This window comes from Jatropha curcas, chromosome 6 (genome assembly GCF_041381405.1).
Source record: "Jatropha curcas cultivar XTBG-Jc1 chromosome 6, XTBG_Jcur_1.0, whole genome shotgun sequence".
In the NCBI taxonomy this organism is placed as follows: domain Eukaryota; kingdom Viridiplantae; phylum Streptophyta; class Magnoliopsida; order Malpighiales; family Euphorbiaceae; genus Jatropha; species Jatropha curcas.
The window spans coordinates 3124425-3147618 of NC_143156.1; the positions used below are offsets into that span (position 1 = coordinate 3124425).

The window sequence follows — 23194 nt, forward strand, 5'->3', positions numbered from 1 at the left end:
TGCTCAAAAAAATAAAAAAAAATTATAAAAAATATTTTCCTTAATTTATTGTACGGTATCAAAAATGAGGAAAACAAAGCCTAATCAGAAAGACTCAAAACTCCATTTCATTTTCAGTTTTGGGTCGCTAATCTTAATCTCAGGTTTCCTTAACCGCCAAACCAATCAAGCTCACTCTTTATTTTATTTTTTGTAGATATTGAATAATACTACTCTCTTTATTCCAAAATATTGACATTATTAATTTAAAAATTCAAAATTAATTAATTAATTATTTTTATTTTAGTTGTAAGTCAGAAAGTCTAAAAATTTGTAATTGTTTTTCTAGTAATAGGTAAAATTATAAATTAATAAACAAATTAATTCATTTAAATTTTTGTTTTTAATATTCGTGTCAAAATTAAAATGACTACTATTTTAGAAAAAAGAAAAAACTCGCAGAAAACGCCGCCAAGGTACAGCCACGTAGATTCGGAGTAAACCCGAGCGAAGTCTCTAATCAGAACCTATTGCTTCGGACGACACAGCTGGAGACAGCCTGTCACCAACAAAGTCCCACTCACCTATTCCCCTAACTACGTTCTCTCCCCCTCTCCATCTCTCTCCCTCTGTTTCTCTCTCACATTCTTCTTTCTCTCTCTCCCTCTCCCCCTCTCGTTTCTCTTTGTTGAAGTTAGGGTTTTTCGATCTCGGTTTACGATTCTTGGATTCTCGGTCAAACGTCTCCGGATCAAGATTCTCTGCTCTGTAAGCTTTATATTGATCTACTTTTTGCTCATTTGGTTCTCTTTTTCTCTATGAATTATTTGATGTTAGGGTTTTTGCATGCTATTTTGTGATGTGGCTTTACATATGGTTTTTATTTCTTCTTCTTTGCTGAATATTATTGTTGTTGTGATGTTTTAGAGCATGTTCATGTGTTGGCGATTTAAATTTTATTTTTCGAGATTTTTCTTTAATTTATCTTTCTGCGTTTTTGTTGTTTGATGCTATGTTTTATTTAACCTTGCAGTTTTAGTGAATATAATTATGTTTGGGTTTATACTTATTTGTATATGTCCAATGTGTTAGTCAGAATGCGTAGATTTAGAATGTTGAAGAACACGAGAGAGTAATATGTGCATTTGTTTACTTTTTAATTTGTGTCTTTGGTTGCTAAGAGAGGGAGGATAAGTAGAATTAATTAAATTGAAAAAGGATTCCTTCTTTTATTTATTGAAATTTGATTAGAGAAGAAGGAAAATAAAAAATAAAAAGCTTAGCATTCGCCTTGTGGATGCTTATTTTTTAGGATTTATTGTTCATGTTACTTAAAAACTAAAATATATTATTAGCTCTCTGGTTTCCCAAATGGTAACTACTTCTCAATAATGTGATTTGCTATAATAAAAAAAGGATTCTCTTTTTTATATTTATTGAAAATTGAATAGAGAAGAAGGAAAAAAAGATAAAAAGCTTAGCATGCGCCTTGCAAATGCTTTTTTTTCGGATTTATTGTTCATGTTTCTTAAAACTGAAAGATATGAGTTAGTTGTCTGGTTTCCCAAATGGTAACTACTTTTCAATAATGAGATTTGCTATAATTTTTTTAAAATCTTTTTGTTCTTGTAACTTGGTATGCTTATGATTATCTAACCATTAACGATGTAGTAATAATTGACCATTAAATATTTGTTAATTGTTTTTTAGTATGTGGCTGCTGTTTGAGGTGTACACTTGTTCTACCGGTGACGTAATTGATCGAGAGAATTTATTGGCGGTTTTATTGTTCTATAGTTTGTTTGTGTTTTTTTATAAGTAAATATTCGGTCGTCTATGAGTTATGTTCTATATGATGGCAGGTTACTAACTTGTTTTTACATGGTAGTAATTGCAGCCTATTATGTGTCTCAATTTTGAAAGTATTTATTAATTTTGGCAGCTTTTGCATGTCATGGAAAGTGTGATGCTATTATTCAATTTTTCATTTTTTTTGGCTGTTTTAAATATTACGTTGTACTTCTCTGATGCTATTTTGCTACTTTGGTTGAAGACATCAGCTGCATTGTGTTACACATGGCATATAAGGAATGTACTGTGTGTAGAGAAACTTTATGCGTTATGCCTCTAACCAACTTTATCTTTTGGCAACCTAACCCACTAACCTTTCATGCTCACAGGTTGACAGTTTCCTTGACATTTTTGATAAATACATAATGGTTTCCATTTCTTTTTTTTTACTTCCATATATATATATATATATATTATATATATATATATAATATATAATATGCATGTGTATGTGTGTGCATATATATATATATATATATATATATATATGCACACACATACACATGCATATTATATATTATTTTCGTAATATAAGAAAAAGAAGCTTGAATTTTTGAATTTGTTGGGCTTTCAATTCCTTTCTTAATCATAGTAAAGGTAGCCTCTTGGGGAATTCTCATCAAGAAGTCAGACTACATGTATAAAAGTGCATTATTTTTTCAGTTATATGTTTTTTTTTTTTTTTGACGGGCGAGTGGAGGTGTATTATTCTAGTTATATAGAGGAGCAATATTCTTACATATTTCAATGTGATGTTGTGGCTATCAAGTGGGTCATTTAATTATTGAAATTTGGTGCTTTGTAGTAGTAGTTGTAGCTTCATGTGTTAATGTGGCTTGTATTTCATGTGAAAATTTGTGTTTCTCAAATATCATCTTGGAGGCAAGCAAAAATTAGATTTGGTACTCATGAAGATGAAAAGTTTCCTGTGTCATCTCATGAAACAAGTTCTCAGAATTGTTGCCTGTGTTTACTTGACTAAAGATTTTTCATTTGTATATTCAATTATTCATCCTAGTGTATATGTATATGTCAAAAAAAAAAAAAAAAAAAAAAAAACCCTTGCTTCAACATTCTGAAAACATTATTAATTATTTGCTCTTTGTTGACTAGTTTCCTTATTTTGACATTACAGGTAAGTGACCTGATAACTTGCTTGAACGAGATTACAAAATTCTTGAAGTGGGCACAATAGAGTTGGATTTGGACCAGTTGACGCGTGGCATCTTTCATGACGTTGCCATCCTTGTTGTTTTAAACCGGAAGCTGAATTTACTCAAGAGTAACTGTTTTTGGTTAGTTCAGCCTGGACAAGCTATATTCCATTATTATCTTGGAGATTATTGTGATTAAAAATTAATCCTGGGAAGGAAGCGCTTACACAACCAGAGGAGGATTCCTTGTATCCATGCTGGCAGAGAGCATGCGTGGCATTTGTGCTTCGGGTAATGCCCCTGACGAGATTTGCTGCCGATGCATTCGGTGCGGTGACAATTTGCCTAGTAGCCATCTTGATTCTTCTTGGTTTGTTTTGCATTGCTTACTCACTTTACTTCCGTTCTCGCGTTCGTAATCAAGACTTTGTTCAACTCACTTATTTTAGCGGTCCTTGGATTATCCGAATCACATTTATTTTGTTTGTGATCTGGTGGGGTTTTGGTGAGATTATACGGTTAAGTTTGTTGAGGCGTGAAGGAAGAGTATTGAATGCCCTAGACTTGAAATGGCAGGAAACGGTTTGCAAAGGCTACATTGTTTCAAATCTGGGATTTGCAGAACCTTGTTTATTTCTCACCCTAGTGTTTCTCCTTCGTGCTCCCTTACAGAAGATGGAATCAGGAATCCTAAGTCGAAAATGGAACAGAAAAACTGCTGGATATGTCCTTCTCTATTGCCTTCCCATTTTTGCTCTTCAGCTCTTCATCATTCTAATTGGACCACAATTGCGCAAGAATAAAGGATCCTTGCGAAAATTGCCCCATTATTTCACAAGCACAGCCACTCCTAAGATAGAAAATGCTCCTGATGTTATTGCCCTCTGCACTTACCCTTTACTAAATACCATCCTCCTAGGGCTTTTTGCCACCATACTAACTGTGTACTTGTTTTGGCTTGGAAGGCGGATTTTGAAATTGGTAATCAATAAGGGTTTGCAGAAGAGAGTCTACACATTAATATTCTCCGTTTCAAGTTTTCTCCCACTAAGGGTTCTTTTACTTGGACTATCTGTTTTATCTAAACCAGAGCATTTTCTGTTTGAAGCTCTTGCTTTCTCAGCCTTTCTTGCCCTTTTATGTTGTGCTAGTGTGTGTATTTGCATGCTTGTGTACTGCCCAGTAGCGGATTCTTTGGCCTTGGCCAATCTTCAGGACTTGGAGGCGAGGAGAAGATTATTTGACGAGCACAATGACACCATTTCTCTCATTGCTAACCAAAGCCATCTTGAAGAAAGCAGCAGAGTAAGCCCTGGGAGAAACTCTGATGCCTCAACAAAGCGTGGATCGATTTCTTTCCGAACTTATGACAGGGATGGGGCTTCAACAGGGCAATTTGTGGAACTGAGCCTCTTCTCTCCAAGTCGAGATGCAACCCCACCAGGATCACCCCCTCTTCTTGGTTGGCCTATGCGTCCGCCAAGGCAAGCACAAGGATACTGAAAGTGGGCAAGAAACTGAGTACTCTTGGTGAATATCAATTTTGTGGTAAAGAACAACTGATTGTAAAGGGTTAGTTTCAATAAGAATTTTATTCTTGGTTTGTTTTCTAATTTTTAGATATGGTCATGGTGCTTTTGGTTAATGAATTTATCTGTTTTCTTTCCTTTTTGTCCCCTCCTTTTTCTTTCCTGTAATCAATTTTATTACTAATTGTTCATTTGCACCCTTGTTATAATGAATGCCTATATATTATGATTAGGTAGAGAAATGCGTATGGTGATGTTATAGAATTTAGTCCTTGTTTATATTGAATTTTTCTTGGCAGCAATTTAATTATATGACCAAGCTTTGTCATTGATTCAATGGTCTTTAATATGCGAGTACTGCTAATTAATGTTATATATGCGGAATGCCCTTTCAAGGTTCAACTCTCACTCTCATTTTCAAGATTTATAAACGAGATCATTTTTTTGAAACTGAATTAAATCGAGATATATTTTGAAAATCAAACTAAACTGATCGGTTTGGTTTGACTGAGTAACATAAATGTTCTGGAATAATTGAAAATAGAAGTCAGAAAAATTAAATAATCAAATTAAAAATCCAAATCAAAAATTCAAAATAATTTAGTTGGATTTTATTTTTTCCAAAGTTTGCTCACTCCTAATTAGAAGTTGTCATTTGAAGTTTGATGATATAAAAATTTAATTTACTTATATTAAATTCTAGTTTTTTTTTTTTTTTTTTTTTTTTTTTTTTTTGTGAGTATAGGAGAGACCGAGTCATATATGTACTTATCATTATTATATTTCTTGATTTGCTATAATGGACTTAGTTATAAATCTTTATAATTTATATTAGAACTTTCTAAAACTTTACTAATACATAAACCAATTTTACAGTAATTTTTCCAAATATTGAATGTAGAATATAATTTTAGTCTAATTTTAGGAAATTTCAAATACTTTACCCTGAAATAAGAATCTTCCTCGTTTTGGAAAATAACATTGTCAGTCAACATACGGCAAAACTTTTTTGTGATTATGATTTAGGGGAACGTGACTTTTGTTCTCTTGCCAGCTAACATTTAGCCACGTGTCATCAATCTCAGCCGCTCGCCAACAGCAGGAAAATGAAGAAAAGTTCAAGAAACAAGCAACCAATGGCCTCCATGCGACCACACCATTACGCATTGCTTTTTTTAGTTTTTGTATATAAATATGCAAAATGACTATTATGCCACCAACAACAGGGCAGTGCTTCTGTGCGCGCATTCTTTATTCTATAATTTTTTTTTATGAACTAATTGATTTTCCTTTTATTTGTTTTTATTTGTATTTATATATTTTTGTACAACAAGATATTTTTTTGTATTTTTATTCAATTTTAATTTAATGCACATTTTTATCAAATAAATATATTATTATTTGTAATTCAAAATATTAAAATAAATAAAGTCATTGTTGTTACCATATGTAGCTAACCTAACAATTTCGATTATCTTATTTTTTTTAAAAAATTATTTATACTGTCAATACTTCCATACAAATTCTTATTTTTATTTTTTCATATATATTATTGAAGATCCTAAATATTGTATATTAATGGGTGATTGAGTTTTCCAAAATAAGAAACTTTTTCCGAAATAAAGAAGAATAGTTAGTATGTCCAAATTTCAGAATTATCTTAATATTTTTTTACTATTTAATAAATTCAACTAATATTAATTGTGTGCGAATAATTATATAAAGATATTGTGAAAATGTAAAAAAAATATTTAAAAATATAAATAAATTTATTATTTTAAAATACTCAAAGAAAACTCTCACTATAATTTTTAGATCGATGAAGTATGAATTATTTAATATTAATATAAGGGTTTAAACACAATTAAACAAAAATTTTGTTTATAAAGTATAAACAAAAATGCACGAGGGAGTAATTGAATAAAAAAATAAGGGTAACGCTGTCATTTCATCATATCATGTGCCGCTAGCCCTAACGTTCCTTTCTCTCATAAATTCTGGTTCCGTCTTCCGATCCTGTCTGTTCTGGTAAAAAACCCTAGGATCAATCAACAAAATTATATTTTCTCTGTGATCTTTTATTTCTAGACAGCAGAAGAAAGAAATGGCAACTTTCGAGCAGGCACCACCAGGCGATGTAAAAGCCGGAGAGAAAATCTTCAAGACTAAGTGCGCGCAGTGCCACACCGTCGAGAAGGGCGCCGGTCACAAGCAAGGTTTATTATATTTCTATTTGAGATCCGATGTTAATTTGTTTTGGATCATGCAAAGAGGGATTTTTCTATATTTTTCTGCTAATGGATCTGATGTTTCTTTTTTAACCTTTAGGACCCAATTTGAATGGCCTTTTCGGTAGGCAATCTGGTACGACAGCTGGGTATTCCTACTCTGCAGCTAATAAGAACATGGCTGTGATCTGGGGAGAGAATACTTTATATGATTACTTGCTTAATCCTAAGAAGGTATACAATCATCACCTTATATTGTTTCCTTGTAAATATTAGATCATAAGAAGAAATTAATTTAGTATTGATTCAAATTGTTGATTTTGATTAGATGACATCTGCGATAGGAGGAGAGAAATATAGAATATGTCTATTAGTTGCTAATTATGGGGGGTCTTTTCGGTTGCTTGCTTCTTTTATGAAATTTGGCTGTCTAGGATTTATTGTGTTATATAATTGTTTAATTAGTGAATGTCTTTGTTTTATGGGTTCTGGCTAAATTTGTTGATTATGGTAATTTCTTTTTTAGCACTTAATCATTACAAGTATTTCAGTGTTTCAACTTTTTTGCAACTCATGTAGACCTGAATGGATATATAAGAAACAAGCATATGATTGTAATTAAATATGGCATTATTCTGCTAGTATACCATTTGAAGTGTGTATATTGTTTGTGCCCATAATTATGCACTGTTAAAGATGAATTGAGTGTTTAGTCTCTTTCCCAAGTATAATACTATAATTATTTTAGCATTTTTTTATCTGATTTAAATTTTTGAACTTTTTTTGATGCAGTACATTCCTGGAACTAAGATGGTCTTCCCTGGATTGAAGAAGCCACAGGATCGTGCAGACCTCATTGCCTATTTGAAGGAAGCAACTGCTTGATTTAGTATGGTTATTTAGCCATTGATTTGTGACATTAATTGATTGTCCTAAGCCATTTATTTTTCCAAAGGAAGAGAAGACTATTCACTTCTTCAAATAAGCTGAATTAAAGCTCAAAGATGAGTAGAGGAAAATTTTTCTGTTGTAAACCCTTTTCATGAGGCATTTCATGAACTTTTGATTTTTTTTTTTTTTTATAGTCATACTGTCTACTGATTTATCTATTGTGATGAGATTTTTAAATCATAAATTTTGGATTTTCTATTATGATGTCTTGCTGTGGCCTATGGAAACTATGATGTTTGCTGCATTTGCCTACAAATGTTGATGAATCTTGTCACGCATTCATATATTGCATGGCATGACCAAAGTATTGAATAATGATTATTTTTCTGATCTTGCTACTGTAATTTTCAACATAATTTACTGGTGTTAGGCTTATCAAATTTGGTGAGGTGGTCTTTGCAAGTTGTTTATGTTGAAGCTACAGCATAGTGAGGCTATTAGATTTGTATTTTATGACATGTTTATGTGAATCAATTAAAGGGAACGAAATGTTTTAATTTCTTGAAGTGAATTAGTTTCTTATTAGAAGTGATCTTATAAGGAGTCTTGGAACAAAGTTTTGATTCATTATCGACAATCAAATAGGCATTGTACTCCATTGCCATTGGTTTGACTATTGAAAAGAGTGTTCATGTTGCATGAACCTTGATGGCTGAGTTTCAGGCTGTAAGAATATGTATCTTTTGATTGAAACAGACTATCATGTCAGATATCAGGTTGTGGAATTGAAATGCATCCTCAGTTTATTCGTTTTCACGGATGATAACTGTGTTCAGCGGGTTTTTACTAATTATAGTCCTATTGAACAGCGGAAGTAGTATGTGCAGAAGGAACAAGCGTCAATTTACATGTTAGTGGACATAATTTCCTTCGAGATAGTCTAAATTTTTGGAGCTCGAAAGGAAGTTGAGGAAAAGTGTAAATTATATTCCCTCAGACTAGTGTTTCAGTAACTGTAGATCATCAGATGTAAAATGTGTTCTGAATGAAACTATGTTGGAGGTCAATTGAAATCTTTTGGTGAAGGAAAAAGAACAGGAAGTTTTAGCACAATTTTATTGAACAACTAATCAAATGTCACTGCTTTGCTGTATCCTTCTTTTGGAAGTTATGGTTGTGTCTCTATCTATTCCTCAGCTCCTTCTCGCCAGCAGATTTGCATTCTATTTAACTTTATCTTTCTGTTTTGGCTTCTTTTAAGTAGTCTGTGAGCATATTCGAATATTCATTTGTAGTTACTTAGACCTGTAAAAGCACTCTTACCTTCAAGGTTGTTTGTATGGACATTTCCTTCATTTTCGCAATTTTGATACATGAAAAAAAATTTAAATGAAGTATTCTCCGCCTACCCCAAAATTCCAAATAATCAAAGACATATGATCAGTGATGGAGCCGGCAAATAAAGTTAAGAGGGCTATAAAAAGTTCAAGAACTAAAAGGGCAAAATTGAAAAAAATTATTATTTTAAAATGCAAAAATAAAATTACTATTCACTTAAGTACATAAATAAAATTACTATTCACTAAGTACATAAGTTGTAAAAAGTTCAAGAACCAAGGAAATTGTTCAAGAACAAGGAAAGCAAAATTTTAAAAAAATTACTATTTTAAACCATAAAATAAAATTACTATTCACTAAGTACATAATAAGAAGATAATACGATTGCAGACAAATCCAAACTTATTATACGATTGTAGACGAGTCGAGCTGATTTTACTGCTTCACATTAGTGATAGACATCTCGTTGGTAATGTTGTCTATCGCTATTTTTCCTGTAAAGAGAACAATATGGTCTATTATGCTAAAATTAGCTATCATGATATTAATTGTATGAGTTGAAAATTTGATGATAAGAATATGGTTATTTGTTTTTGGATATTGGGAAAGGGAACTTTTATATATAGCAAAAATTTGAATTTTCATATTGAGATATAATTGTTTTAACTTTTAATAATTTTTAAAAGCAGTCCATTATGTAAAATTATTATTGGGTAGGGAAGTATTCGTGTTAATATAATCATAAATCAAAATGCCTTTTTTTTTTTTTTTTTTGTATATATTTGAAATTGGGAAATGTAGATCAACAATTGACAATGAAAATATTTATTTATTTTTCTTTTTATATAACAAGATTATTACTTAATATCATGTTTTCCCTACAATTTTTGAAAAATAAATATGATTATAAAGTATTTTTAAAATTGAGACTCCACTTATTTTTAAATAAATCGATATTATTTTATTGTGAATCCAATAGAGTCGAATAGACCTATGGAATTGAGAATTTCCACAAATGAAAATACAGGTCTAGAATAACCACTTAGGACGACATAGTAATTAAACTGCAGAAGCAAGGGTAGTCCTGTCATTTAAATAAGATGCGTGGCGGCCACAGCCTGATTCCACGCTGTTCGTGTACTATCGAGCTAGCTCCAGAAATCCCCTCCTTCTTAAAACTTCACTTTCCCATTCCGCAATATTTTTGCAGTGTCTAATTGAAACCCTAGAAATCCCTTCCTCCCTTTGATTTTTATTTTGTTTGTAGAGAGCTCAAAATGGCGACATTCGAGGAAGCACCGCCGGGCAATCCTAAAGCCGGAGAGAAGATCTTCAAGACGAAGTGCGCCCAGTGCCATACCGTCGAAAAAGGCGCCGGCCATAAACAAGGTGAGTGTATATATATATATTTGGATCTCATTTGATGCTTTAATATGCCTAGATCTTTATCTGACAATGAATGAGATTTTCTGGTTTTTTGATCTGCAGGACCTAATTTGAATGGGCTTTTTGGGAGACAATCTGGTACAACTGCTGGATATTCCTATTCTGCAGCTAACAAAAACATGGCTGTGATTTGGAGCGAGAATACATTGTATGACTATTTGCTTAACCCAAAGAAGGTACAAGTTGAGCTGTTTCATGTTCTTTTATACTTCAATCATTTAATTTGTGTCTTGTTTGATATTTAATATATTTAGATAATCAACTCAGAACAGATCTATTTGTTTGTTTTCTTTAAATAGCATAGTATGAAGAAATGATTGATGTTGTGGACATGCATTTCATTAAATGAAAAAGCTTAGCAATTCAGTCTTATGTTAATGATGAATGTGTTATACTTTCAAGCTTCATATGTATTAAATTTTAATAATGTTGATGATTTGGTTTGAATGAGAAATATTGGCAAAATATCTTCTCCACATTTGCTTAGTGAAAATACAAAGGCTTTACTGAATTTTCTTATGCTGAAGTAGTTGTTCTATTGATCCCATGTTGAACTTTGTGGGTGACAGTTGATCGCGGATTGCTTGAATAGCTTTGTAATTATTAATTAACACTTTATTGGGTAGTATATTCCCAACTAGTTTGGGACTAAGGCTTTGGTGGTTGTGGTTGTATTGGGCAGTATATTCATCAGTTGGTTGCTATGAATTTTTTCTTTTTCCTTTGTTGAGTAGCAGTGGATATTTTCTTGATTTGCATTTTGCACTTCATTTAAGAAGCAAATGTGATAGTCGTGAAACTTCAGATTTGTATCTTTTGATAAGCTTTTCTATTTAAGACATTCATTCATTCAATCCCTTGGGAGAACCTAACATAGTATCGTAGTATTAGATTTGTTATGGATCGTGTGCAAGTACAGGCAGATGCATGTTGAACTTGTTTACTTAATGTTCCTTTTCCTTGTCTTTGAATATGACTATTAAAGCATAATCTCATTCTCAGCTGCATATCCTTTTCAAAACTTCTTTTTGCAGTATATTCCTGGTACTAAGATGGTCTTCCCGGGGTTGAAGAAGCCACAGGATCGTGCAGATCTCATTGCATATCTGAAGGAAGCAACTGCATGATTCTTTGCCTTAACCCTTCTGGTTAGTGTAGGTTATCTCTCAAATGTTCCCAAATGGAATTCTTTTCTACAAGGAAGAGAATAGCTTTCGAGTTGTAATAAAACCAATCAGGGCTCAAATATATATGCTCCGTGGCGAGGCATGTCATGAACCTTAATGATTTTTGAAAACATCAAGATTTATTATTTGAGTTGGATACTTGTAAATCACTACAACATGTTCTTATACGATGGAGTATTAAAGAGGTAGAAAAATATGTAAATGTGTTTGTGATTGGGAGTGGTATTGATGAACTTTGTTGTGGTGGATACAAGCAAGATGCTTGTGGATGAGACAGTTATGGTTTAAGGGAAGATGGTTATGGATAAAAAGTTATGGTTTAGGGGAGGTGCTGCTCACCCTCTTCATGTAGACTATTAAGTTTGAGTCTGGCCTATCCTCTCCTCTTTCAAACTCCTTGGTCCTTCAAAGCCAGAGCTCTTTAGACAAGCCCAATTGTTGCTCTCTTGGAGAGAAGCCCAAACATCGTTGCATTCACACAATCCCTAAGAACGTGCATTAATATTTTTAATACTTATAACTAGAGATATTTTCAGATCAATTTACATGTATCAAGAATGAGTTTTCTCATCAAGCGATTCTAAGAATTGACATGCACCTAACGAATTTGGATTTATTGTTTTATCTAATAAAAATATTTTCACCAAAATTCAACCATTTGTTACTATTTATTTTATTCATTTTGTCTAAGACAATCTGGTTTTTGACTATTTGTTTTGTCTTTCTTTGGTTTATGCTCTTGCTCCCATCATGTACTATAAAAATCTAGCAAGAAGGTGTGGGTATGGGTTTTCAATTTGAATGTTAAGTAGAGGATGGTAACTAAAATTCAAATCACTAAGAGTGTCACTATAAACTCGCATCATACGTGTAAATGCGTTTCTGCTAGCTTTTATTGTTGTTGTATATCTTGTCCCACCTTGGTTGATTTGGTCAACATCAACTCAATTTATGTTTTATGAAATTGTCTCTAATATATATATATGTTTTCTTAATTCCTTGCAAAAATTGTAATTGGTAAATATGAAATCAAATGATTAACGAGCTTTTTTTTTTTTTTTTTTTTAATAAAAATGATTAATAAACTTAATTTGTTCATTAGGAGGCCCAACGTCTTCGTTTAACTAGTTTTTCTTTATCCTTTATACCTATTTCTCTCTCTACTATAATATTTTATTTCGATTCAGAAAAAAAAAAAAAAAACTTTAATGAGCTAACTACATTAGATTACAATTTTTTATTTTCAAATATTAAAATTATTTTGTATAGTAAAAAAAATCCTAAATAGTATTTCTTATATGGCAAAGGATTATATTTAACATTTCTATTTTATTATTATTTTTAATTAGATATGAATTTAAATTAAAATAATTCAATTAAGTGTAAAAGTTAATGAAAACTTAATCTCTTATAGTCGTAATGACTTAGTCCATACCATAATCAATATTAATATAATTGGCAACTTAATTATATACTTGCAATTGGATTATTATTATTTTTATTTTAGTTGATGACATGTCCCAAATCATAATTTATATGAATGGGTAAATCACGTAAATGTTATTGGTGCGATTTGTTTTCTCTTTTGTTTGATTCTTATAATAAAATAGTTTTGATGTCTAACAATAAGTGATTAGGAAAAATATTATACATGGTAATTATATATATAAAGTATTTATATTTAACGTACAGGTTCTGGTTCAATTGGCAATGTGAGTTAAACATTTGAGAAGAGAACTTTCAGATTTAATTTTCATTAAATATATTGGAGGGACGAATAGTCTTAGCTGTGATTGAACTTCGAAATTCGGATACCTGTGATTTATATAAAAAAATATTTATATTTAATCTCTTAATTTTCAATATTGTAAAAAAATAAAAATCAACACAAATTTTACAATCTTTTATTTATTTATTTTTACTTTTTGCTAAAAATGAAAAAACAAAAAAATGCCGGAATGACTATTGACTGTTGACTATTGAGATGGTCGCTAACGAGAAAACTCCAAAAACCAGGGATTTTCATTTTCCTGCAAAAACGAAAAAATACATAAAGAGCAGGACCAACAATGATTAAGCACGAATTGTCGCAATTGGTTCAGACAAATAAGAGAAGTTACTACCTGTTCAAAGTTCAAAACTGCCAACTGATTGGACCATTTGAAAGATTCACATTTTCACATCTTCCACTCACAATTAACCTTCTTGGGTGATCAAGATTTAGGATTCCAGATTACTCTGCAAAACCCATTCCCAGTTTCTTTTCATAGATTTTCTATTTCAGGTTAGTTTCCATGCATTTCAGTTTCTTATGCTTATTTTTACTGTATCTGTTTTATGTTGTAAATTTAGCAATGTTATGTCTTTTTTCATAATTCTGGTAGTTACCTTAACTTTTGATGATCATGTGTTTTGGTATATATGTGCCTATATTTGGAGTTTTAGATTGATTTAAGTCTATTTTTGTTTGAACTTGAAAGTCAGCATAGAAATCTTGTTATTGTTGTTCTTTTTAGTGTTTGGTTTAGTTTTGGTGGATTAGGGTCTATGGAATTGGAATTCAATTAATAACGTCTTTTTTGTTTGTCATATGAACGGAATCAAAAAGGACAGTGGTTAGTGCTAGTAACTTGCTGAAAATAGTTTTTTTGGTAGTTACTACAGAAAGGCCATTGCCATATAAGCGTCGAGAAAGTTGATTTCGTAGTTGGTGTAATTTGACTTCCTTATTTTTTTGTTTGTTGCTGGACAGATGTTTGAGGGAGAGTTACTGGAGAATGGTTTCAATCAGGAGGACAGAGAACCTTCTGATTCTTTGGTGGATAAGGTATGATACTTTGTTCTGTTTTAGCATTAATTCAGACCCTTTTCTGCTTGGTTGGGGTATTTTTAATTTAAACAGTAAATGTTTGGTTTAAAAAGGTTTATTTGCTTTTTTTTTTCCTGCTGTTTTTTTATGGTGATTTAATTGATCCCTTGGTACTCTATGTAATGGAGCGCAAACAAATTCAAAAGTGCAGGACAAAAATTGACATGTGTATGTCATGTATGATAGGCCTTTCCTAGCTTGACACCAAGCTAAGCTGCCATTTCTGTGGCCACAATCTCAGCATCATGTTGATTGTTCATGTTGCCTCAGTTGTTGATGATAAATATTATTTTATTAGTGTGTTGAAAAGGTGATGGTTTCTGGGGTATGTAGTATGGAGAACTGTCAGAAATGAAAAAGAAATCGTGGCATGTCATGTTCTTTCCACAGTTTGGATTCAGTGATTGCATCTCTCCATGTGTCATGAAATGAGAAAGAAACCTTGATGGAGGAGATTCATTTCATTATCACTTTTGTTATTGTGAACATGAAATTGCATCTTTTTGATTCATAGCTGAGTAACTTTAATTGGCATTTCCTTCATAACCAAAGCTTCAAATACTTGTCTCGTATCTAATTTCATTTTTATTTTTTGATTAAGGTTGATCCTGGGAAACCTGCATCATTGACCTGGCAGCGGAAATTAAATGCTGAGGAAATTGCCCTTTCACAATTTAATTTACGTTTTCAAGAGAAATTTCAACTGGTATGTACATATCCTTTTATTTTTTATTTTTTAAATCCTTCAATGACTATATTTCCTTATTATGTATAATGATTGTCTTGTGTCATGTGGAGTGAAAGGTTATGCACAATGTATGAAATGATGCAAATGAAGATGAACAAGTGAATGTTCATCACAAGTTTTAATATTTTTATGGGGAAGTGAGAATCATGACATATGCCAACTTGTGTCAGATTACAGTAAGATGGCTGTGTTTTTTTCTCTTTTCTTTCACGTATCAAGACCTGATATTGTTGCGAAGTGTACCTGCATACCTTGTTGATTTTTTCATACTTCTGAGAATTATGATATCCATGTTAATACTCTAGTGTTGGAAAGGTTTTCAGGTGACAAATTTTTGCTTCTCTTAGTTATGTAAGTCCATGACATGATTTTTGTTTTTTTGGTTTTGGCAGGCTCCTGTAGGTATTCGGTTGTGGCAGTTTCTCCGAGAAGAAGCTGCCAAAGGAAGGGTGAGTTCTTTTATCTTAAATGATGAATTTTACCTTGATGTTTTAGTTATGTTAATAAATGTATAGGTCAGTCTGATTTTCATGTTCTGTTTTGGCTATTGTAGGGAGGTATTATCGATCCATTTGCTAAGCGCTTTCTAACATCTACTCAAGGAGTTCCGCTTGGTGCTATTGGGTGGGTCTTCATCTTTTTGGTTCATTAAAAAACTTGCATTTCATATTTGTTGCATTGCATTTCTCAGAAAATCAATATTTGTCATTACTCTAGGCTCACTGTTTGCTTTCTTCAGAAAACTGTAATCTAGAAAGGTGTACACCTAATTATTAGCTTATATTTAAATCAATGAATTTATAATCAACTAAACTGTATTAAGTTATACATCCAATCATTTGTATGTATTTACGATGCAAATATTGCATTGTAGCCCATGTAGCATTGATTGCAAGTTTTCATACTAAAAGATGTGAAGGTAATATTAACTATTCAAGTTACATTGAAATTAGGTCGGCATTTGACAACTTGGTATTTCAGATGTACCCCAAAATATATGTGTTATTTGTTTCATTGCAAATTAACATTGATTTTTTATGACTTCCCCTCTAAAACACTCTTTTTCTTTGTCATATGAAATTTTGATACTTTACAGCTCTGGAAGCATTGGAAGAAGTTATAAAGGTGAATTTCAGCGCTGGCAGCTGTTCCCTAGAATATGTGAAGAAAAACCTGTTTTAGCAAATCAATTTTCTGTAAGTTTTGCACACATGTTCCCAGCCAAAAGATTGGTGATCCATGTAGTTTCATGACTAGCCTTAGAGCGCTTTCTTCAAATTTATATAATTTGTGCATCTTGTGAAATTGATGCATGTCAGATGTTGGATCTTTTAGTGGCAAGACTTGCTCGCAGAAACATGGTTATGGTCCTGTGTTCTCGAACCTATGAAAAGTAAATGGCCGTGAATAAATGTTTTTTTTGCATGCTTGATTGTTTGTAGCTGTCTCCAAAAACAGCAGTCATGTCTGTATGTTAATGGATGCTGAGTACTCATAGACCTTTTATTTTTTCTGTTTTTACTTATTTGCAAACTGTTTAGACTACATGGCTGTCCATCTACTTTATATATCTAATAACTACGAGCTCTAATTATGATGAAGATTGTGGGATGGCATGTTTATTCTTTGTCCTTGAACTTAGAAAAGAGTTCTGATTAAGATTGAGTTTCCCAACTTCCTTTCCTTTCTCTATAGATTTCTAATCATTGATCTTGTCACTTGATTTTTGCTTCAAGACTATCTCATCATCATTACCTGGAAGTTATGATATTTCAGTAGTCCTCAATTTTTTTTTTCCTTTTCCGCAAGAATTACCATTAGTTCCATCTCCTCTAATTCTTGCTAGTTCTGTTGTTTGTCAGTCAGTACTGGGTTAATGTAAGGTTGATCACTTATTGATTTTTCAGACATTTATTGGAAATATATTCAATGTTTAGATGCCTAAACTCTAATGATTAGCTGTATATGCCATTAATTAAATTTTATTGATGATTAGTTGTCTATGTTGTTTGTTAAATTTTGTTACTCTATTGGAAAAGGAATAAGGCAATTGATGGAGTGCTCAATTCTTGTCGGAGTAAAATTCAATAATCAGACGAAATATGTACATTTATGGATTATTTTCATTATAGTGATTGAAAATTCTTGTTTTGTAATGCTGGAATTGGTTATCAGCAGTTGCTTTAGAGTTGGTTTAAGCAATTATCATAGCCTTTGTGAGAGATTACAAAGAATTTGTGAATGAAAATGATTTGAATTTCCATCGGTGTCTGCAAAGGGATTAAAAATTCTTTAAATATTTCATGCAGGTTTTTGTTTCACGCTCAACTGGTGAAAAGTACTCTAGTGTTCTGTGCCCAAGGAAGCCAGAGAGTGTCAAGTAAGTGACCTTATTCTTTTCCAGTTAAATTAATGATTAATACATTTAAACTGCTCCTTTTTCAATGTGAGTCTTAGTTGAGGTGAACTTTTAGACTTGATAGGAAAACAAGTAGAGAAAGAAAGCCAGTTAAGAATTAACTTATTGAATGTCATTTGCATACTCAGAGAACCTGCAGTTTCTGGAATTGAATCTTGGGACTGGAACCTGATGGGGGATAATTCTACATATCATGCTTTGTATCCAAGGGCATGGACCATATATGACGGTAATCTACATTATCTAGTGCATAAAATCATCGTGGATAATTCTTTTTCTCGTATCTGGTTCCTCAATTCTTTGTATGCAGGCGAACCTGATCCAGAACTTAGAATTGTTTGTCGTCAAATTTCACCTGTTATTCCTCACAATTATAAAGAAAGTAGCTTCCCTGTCTCAGTTTTCACTTTTACGGTAGGAATGAGTCTCTAAGAAGTTTGATCATTAGATATCTAATGCAGGTTACTTGCTGATTAGTGTCAATTAATTTTTTTTCCAGCTCTATAATTCTGGAAAGGCTGCTGCAGATGTCTCCTTGCTTTTCACGTGGGCAGTAAGTCATTTTTACATTGCATTATTCGCTTCCAAATTCTTAATGTGGTTTCTCTGCTGGTCCATACCTCTTTATATGTTTAGCTCAGCCATAAATGCCAAGTGACAGTGTATTTTTACATAGATTTCTATTTTAAAAGCTATCAAACCTCACCCAAACTCACTGCCTTCTATGTGTATTCAGAATTCTGTTGGAGGGGATTCCGAATTTTCCGGTCAGCACTTCAATTCCACAACAATGTGAGAGAAGTTTTGTAACTCATACTTCACTTTTTCTTTTACTTATACAAATGTATCTGCTTGGTGATGCTTATGGTTTTTATACTAATCGACAAGATTATTTATCATGCTAGGATGGAGGATGGTGTGCATAGTGTCCTTCTACATCACAAGTAGGCCCAATTTCTGGCATTGAAGATAATTCTAGGTTTTGTTAGATTGCTTCATGTGTTCTAGTATTCTAGATTCAAATCTTGTATTTATTATTACAGGACAGCGAGTGGGTTGCCCCCTGTGACTTTTGCTATTGCTGCACAGGAGATCAATGGAGTTCATGTCTCAAAATGCCCACGCTTTGTGATTTCTGGGCATTCCCAAGGAATTACAGCAAAGGACATGTGGGATGAAATAAAAGAGGTGGCTCTAATTCTTTTCATATTTTAAATTTTGTATCCCTTGGCTGCATTTTTTGAATTTTTCACTGAACATATCCTAGTTCATTTTGTAACCGCTCAGAGTACTGGTTTCAGCAAATTTAACATAATTAGTGATGTTCATTTGCTTCTCTTAGATAGTATATGATAAAGGAAATTGTAGTAAGGTAGGAAGTATGATTAATACTGCATAAACTAAGACCCAAGTATAAAATAGATATTGAGCATGCTTAATCACAGTTTAAAACTAATGAGCTGTCTAAGATACTTGAGTTTTTCCACCTACTTGTTATGATTTGACTTGCCCACCGTAGTTCTTTTGCCCCATAATCTATTTTGAATGAGGAAAGATCTGCTATGATTATATTTATTTATCATATACTGCAAGTTGTGGACCTTGGACATTAGCTCAAGTGTGGCAGGCCTTAGTTTTCTGTTCTTACTAATTAAGGAAGAGAAGAAAATTGTGATAGCATAGATTGATAATTATGAGGAATACATTTCTCATTATTGAATTACCCACAAAAGGATTGTCTACCTTAAGCTATGAAGGGCCGGCCGCTATTATGTCTTATTTTTCCTGTTATCTTTTATTCGTACTTTTAGGTTGGAGGTAGAATATTAAAGTGTCTGGAAAAAGTTTCTTCGTCTTTTTACCTTTTTTCCAAATTTTATGTTTCTAAAAATATACTTTCTTCTTGGGTTTACCTGTGGTTATGCTTGCACATGGAAATACTGCTACAAGTGCCCTTTGTATTGTACACAGTTCCTCTTTTCATTCTCTATTGAACTTAATATGTGCACGTGTATCTTAATAGCACGGATCCTTTGACAACCTTAAGTCTTCTGGAACATCAGTTCCTTCAGAACTGGGATCATCTATTGGGGCCGCCATTGCAGCTTCAGCGATAGTTCCACCAGATGCTGTACGCACTGTTACATTTTCATTGGCATGGGACTGCCCCGAAGTATACTTTGTGGGTGGAAGGACTTATAACAGGTAGGTTGCAAAATGTTCGCCTGAACCTTATGGCTGGTTGAAAGATATCTATATGCTGAAAGTTTCCATCAACAGGCGTTACACAAGATTCTATGGTACTCATGGGGATGCTGCTGCAAAAATTGCACATGATGCTATTCTAGGTAATATCCCACGGAGCCCCCTTTCCCTTTATGAAAGTGTATAAATGGGCCTGGAACGTTGGTGGTACTATGGATAACAATTGCAGTCGTATATGCTTTTAGCAACTATTTTTCATATCTTAATATGATAACTACATGGTTTCAATTTTTACCTTTTCATTTTCCTTGAAACATAGATAATGGCAGTTGGGAATCCCAAATAGAAGCCTGGCAAGGGCCAATTCTTGAAGACAAAAGGCTTCCTGAATGGTGATCTTGGATTTATACTTTTTTTATTGCACATAAATCCAGATTCTGAAATTCTTTGAAGGTTCTTTGCAGGTATCCTATCACTCTATTTAACGAGCTGTATTATCTTAACTCAGGGGGTACAATCTGGACGGGTATGTGGAATTTTAGCCTCTTCTTATTCTTGGCATATTGGCTCATTTTTTAGAATGAATGAATTTGTGTTAATTTTCAATTTTAATCATACAATTTTGCAAATTCGTTAGTTGTTTGCTATTTTTTGCAGATGGATCACCTCCATTCCATAACTTAGTAAGTACTGGGGGAAGGAAGTTTTCCCTTGATAGCTCGGGGGTAGGTTTGAAGAGCGTTATTGGTATTAATCATCAGAATGATATTTCTACCGACATTCTTGGAAGAGTGACTTCAAAACTTGAGCAAATTCATGCTCCTGTTGCATCGAACTCTGCTTTTGGGACTAATTTGCTTCAAGAAGGAGAAGAAAACATTGGTCAATTCCTTTATCTTGAAGGGATTGAATATCACATGTGGAACACCTATGACGTTCATTTCTATTCCTCTTTTGCTTTGGTTATGTTATTTCCCAAACTTGAACTTAGTGTGCAAAGAGATTTTGCAGCAGCAGTGATGATGCATGATCCCAGTAAAATGCAACTTTTACATGATGGACAATGGGTCCGGAGAAAAGTTCTTGGAGCAGTTCCTCATGATATCGGAATTCATGATCCTTGGTTTGAAGTGAATGCATATAACCTGTACAATACTGATCGATGGAAAGACTTGAATCCAAAATTTGTTCTCCAAGTTTATAGAGATGTGGTTGCCACTGGTGACAAGAAATTTGCCGAAGCTGTTTGGCCCTCAGTTTATCTTGCAATGGCTTTTATGGATCAGTTTGACAGGGATGGTGATGGGATGATTGAAAATGACGGCTTTCCTGATCAGACATATGATACATGGTCTGTATCTGGTTTGAGCGCATATAGTGGTGGGCTATGGGCAGCAGCTTTGCAAGCTGCATCAGCCTTGGCACGAGAAGTTGGTGACAAGGGTTCAGAGGATTATTTTTGGGCTAGGTTTCTGAAAGCAAAAGTTGTGTATGAGAAATTATGGAATGGTTCTTACTTCAATTATGACAATAGTGGCAGCAGCAACAGTTCATCTATTCAGGCTGATCAATTGGCTGGACAATGGTCTGTTTCAGTTTATGCAACTTCCTTAATTTTTGTTTTAACTTATCACCTAGGATGTGGTGTTATTAGAATCTAAAATTTATTGGTTAGCATTATTGAAGTATATTTCTTGCTTTTAGAAGCAGAAAGAATTCTGAATGTTCTTTCAAAAGCATGAATATTACACAGTATTTCATGTTTTTGATAGCACGGGCTGATGGATTAAATTTAATGAATTTATTATGTTTTAGGTATGCACGAGCATGTGGACTTTTCCCATTAGTTGACAAAGACAAAGCAAGAAGCGCACTACAAAAGGTTTATGATCATAATGTCTTAAAGGTGAAAGATGGGAAATTAGGAGCAGTAAATGGAATGCTACCTGATGGGAAAGTTGACCTTTCATCGTTACAATCAAGAGAGATATGGTCTGGAGTCACATATGCTGTTGCTGCAACAATGATTCAGGAAAATATGATTGATACAGCCTTTCATACTGCAAGTGGAATCTATGAAGCTGCTTGGTCTGAACGAGGATTCGGGTAAAACACTTTTTGGTAATTTGATAGGTGTATAACATTCTTGAAAGACACAGGCATGTTGCTTGTACCAAACCCCTCCCTCCCTCCCTCCCAAAAAAAAAAAAAAAAAAAAAACAAAAAACAAAACAAAACAAAAGGAAAAAGAAAATCAAAATTTTGCAAATTTGAAAATTTGAAAATTTCTTCTGGTAACGTAATCCCTTACTCCTTCAAATCTAACATTTCCTTATTGATTCTTGGAATTTTTAATTGTTTTCATTATTATCATTATTTATGGCCACCCAAGAGCCTAGTTTCTCATTTTCATTTAACCTTTAAAATGTGCAAGTTCTTCATTCTCACATTTACTTTTGGCCCCTCCAATCCAAAAGTTTTAGTTCCGCCCCCTGCATACATGAAATATGCGTGCGTGTGCAACGCACTAGTGCACATATGCACAAGCTAACTATCACGTTGTTCTCTTCATAGTTATTCTTTTCAAACTCCGGAAGCTTGGAACACCGAAGGCCAGTATAGATCGATATGTTACATGCGTCCATTGGCAATTTGGGCAATGCAGTGGGCTCTATCAAGGCCAAAACTCGACAGAGAGGAAATGAAATTTGAAGTGAAGGAAGATAATCTGTTTCCACACCATGCTGGATACGACAAAGTTGCTCGCTTCCTTAGGTTGCCAGAAGGGGAATCATCTATAGGTCTTCTTCAGTCTTTATTTGATTATACTTGTAAGAAGTTGGGTTATAATTAATTGTTGTATCATATCATTCTTCCAATGGTATTCGTATATAGGTGGGGGGTGTATCATTCAAACATATGAAAATTAAGAATAGGTGCTTTTGTTATGTACTATTTTGATTTTAAGACTACAATTTGAAACATTGGAAATAAGATAACTTTTTCCTGAGAGAAGAAAGTTTTTGCCTGACAGGAAACTTGTTATTTGATAATTTCCTCCGAGAAAAGAAAGGTGGTTGCAAAATCAGAATCATATAATAATGCATGCAGTTATTAGATATGAAAAGCCTGTTGCTCATTTTAAAAAATAAAAATAGCAGTTATATATATATATATATATATTCTGTTTCCAGTTTTTATATTTAGGGAAAGATGGGAAGAATCATGTGAGACCTGAAAAAAAAATTTATGTATTAACTACAAGATCAAATATATTATTTGCAAACAAAATTTTCCTTTCTAGGTAATAAAGAATATTTTGATCCAAAATCTCAGACAACATAGTTCCA

General features: G+C 33.0%; 4 protein-coding genes across 4 annotated transcripts; all 4 read left to right on the plus strand.

Annotated features, from left to right (window-relative positions):
- The first annotated feature begins 596 nt into the window (after window positions 1-596).
- On the plus strand, window positions 597-4650 carry LOC105629690 (plasminogen activator inhibitor). The gene is made up of 2 exons (XM_012211318.4): window positions 597-747; window positions 2966-4650. Exon 2 carries the CDS (start codon window positions 3279-3281, stop codon window positions 4485-4487), a length of 1209 nt encoding a protein of 402 aa, XP_012066708.1. The 5' UTR covers window positions 597-747; window positions 2966-3278; the 3' UTR covers window positions 4488-4650.
- Window positions 4651-6521: 1871 nt separating this feature from the next.
- Window positions 6522-7893, plus strand: LOC105629691 (cytochrome c). Its single transcript, XM_012211319.4, has 3 exons — window positions 6522-6729; window positions 6842-6975; window positions 7534-7893. Exons 1-3 carry the CDS (start codon window positions 6618-6620, stop codon window positions 7624-7626), a joined length of 339 nt encoding a protein of 112 aa, XP_012066709.1. The 5' UTR covers window positions 6522-6617; the 3' UTR covers window positions 7627-7893.
- Window positions 7894-10114: 2221 nt separating this feature from the next.
- LOC105629692 (cytochrome c) lies at window positions 10115-11733 on the plus strand. Its single transcript, XM_012211320.4, has 3 exons — window positions 10115-10359; window positions 10459-10592; window positions 11451-11733. The coding sequence occupies exons 1-3, from the start codon at window positions 10248-10250 to the stop codon at window positions 11541-11543; spliced, it is 339 nt and encodes a 112-aa protein (XP_012066710.1). The 5' UTR covers window positions 10115-10247; the 3' UTR covers window positions 11544-11733.
- Window positions 11734-13620: 1887 nt separating this feature from the next.
- On the plus strand, window positions 13621-22863 carry LOC105629693 (Beta-glucosidase, GBA2 type family protein). Its single transcript, XM_012211321.4, has 20 exons — window positions 13621-13887; window positions 14356-14430; window positions 15074-15178; window positions 15613-15669; window positions 15774-15844; window positions 16317-16416; window positions 17530-17600; window positions 17768-17868; window positions 17950-18053; window positions 18139-18192; window positions 18376-18431; window positions 18545-18583; window positions 18683-18827; window positions 19663-19844; window positions 19920-19987; window positions 20164-20236; window positions 20309-20370; window positions 20502-21429; window positions 21660-21950; window positions 22419-22863. The coding sequence occupies exons 2-20, from the start codon at window positions 14356-14358 to the stop codon at window positions 22696-22698; spliced, it is 2862 nt and encodes a 953-aa protein (XP_012066711.1). The 5' UTR covers window positions 13621-13887; the 3' UTR covers window positions 22699-22863.
- Window positions 22864-23194: the final 331 nt, after the last annotated feature.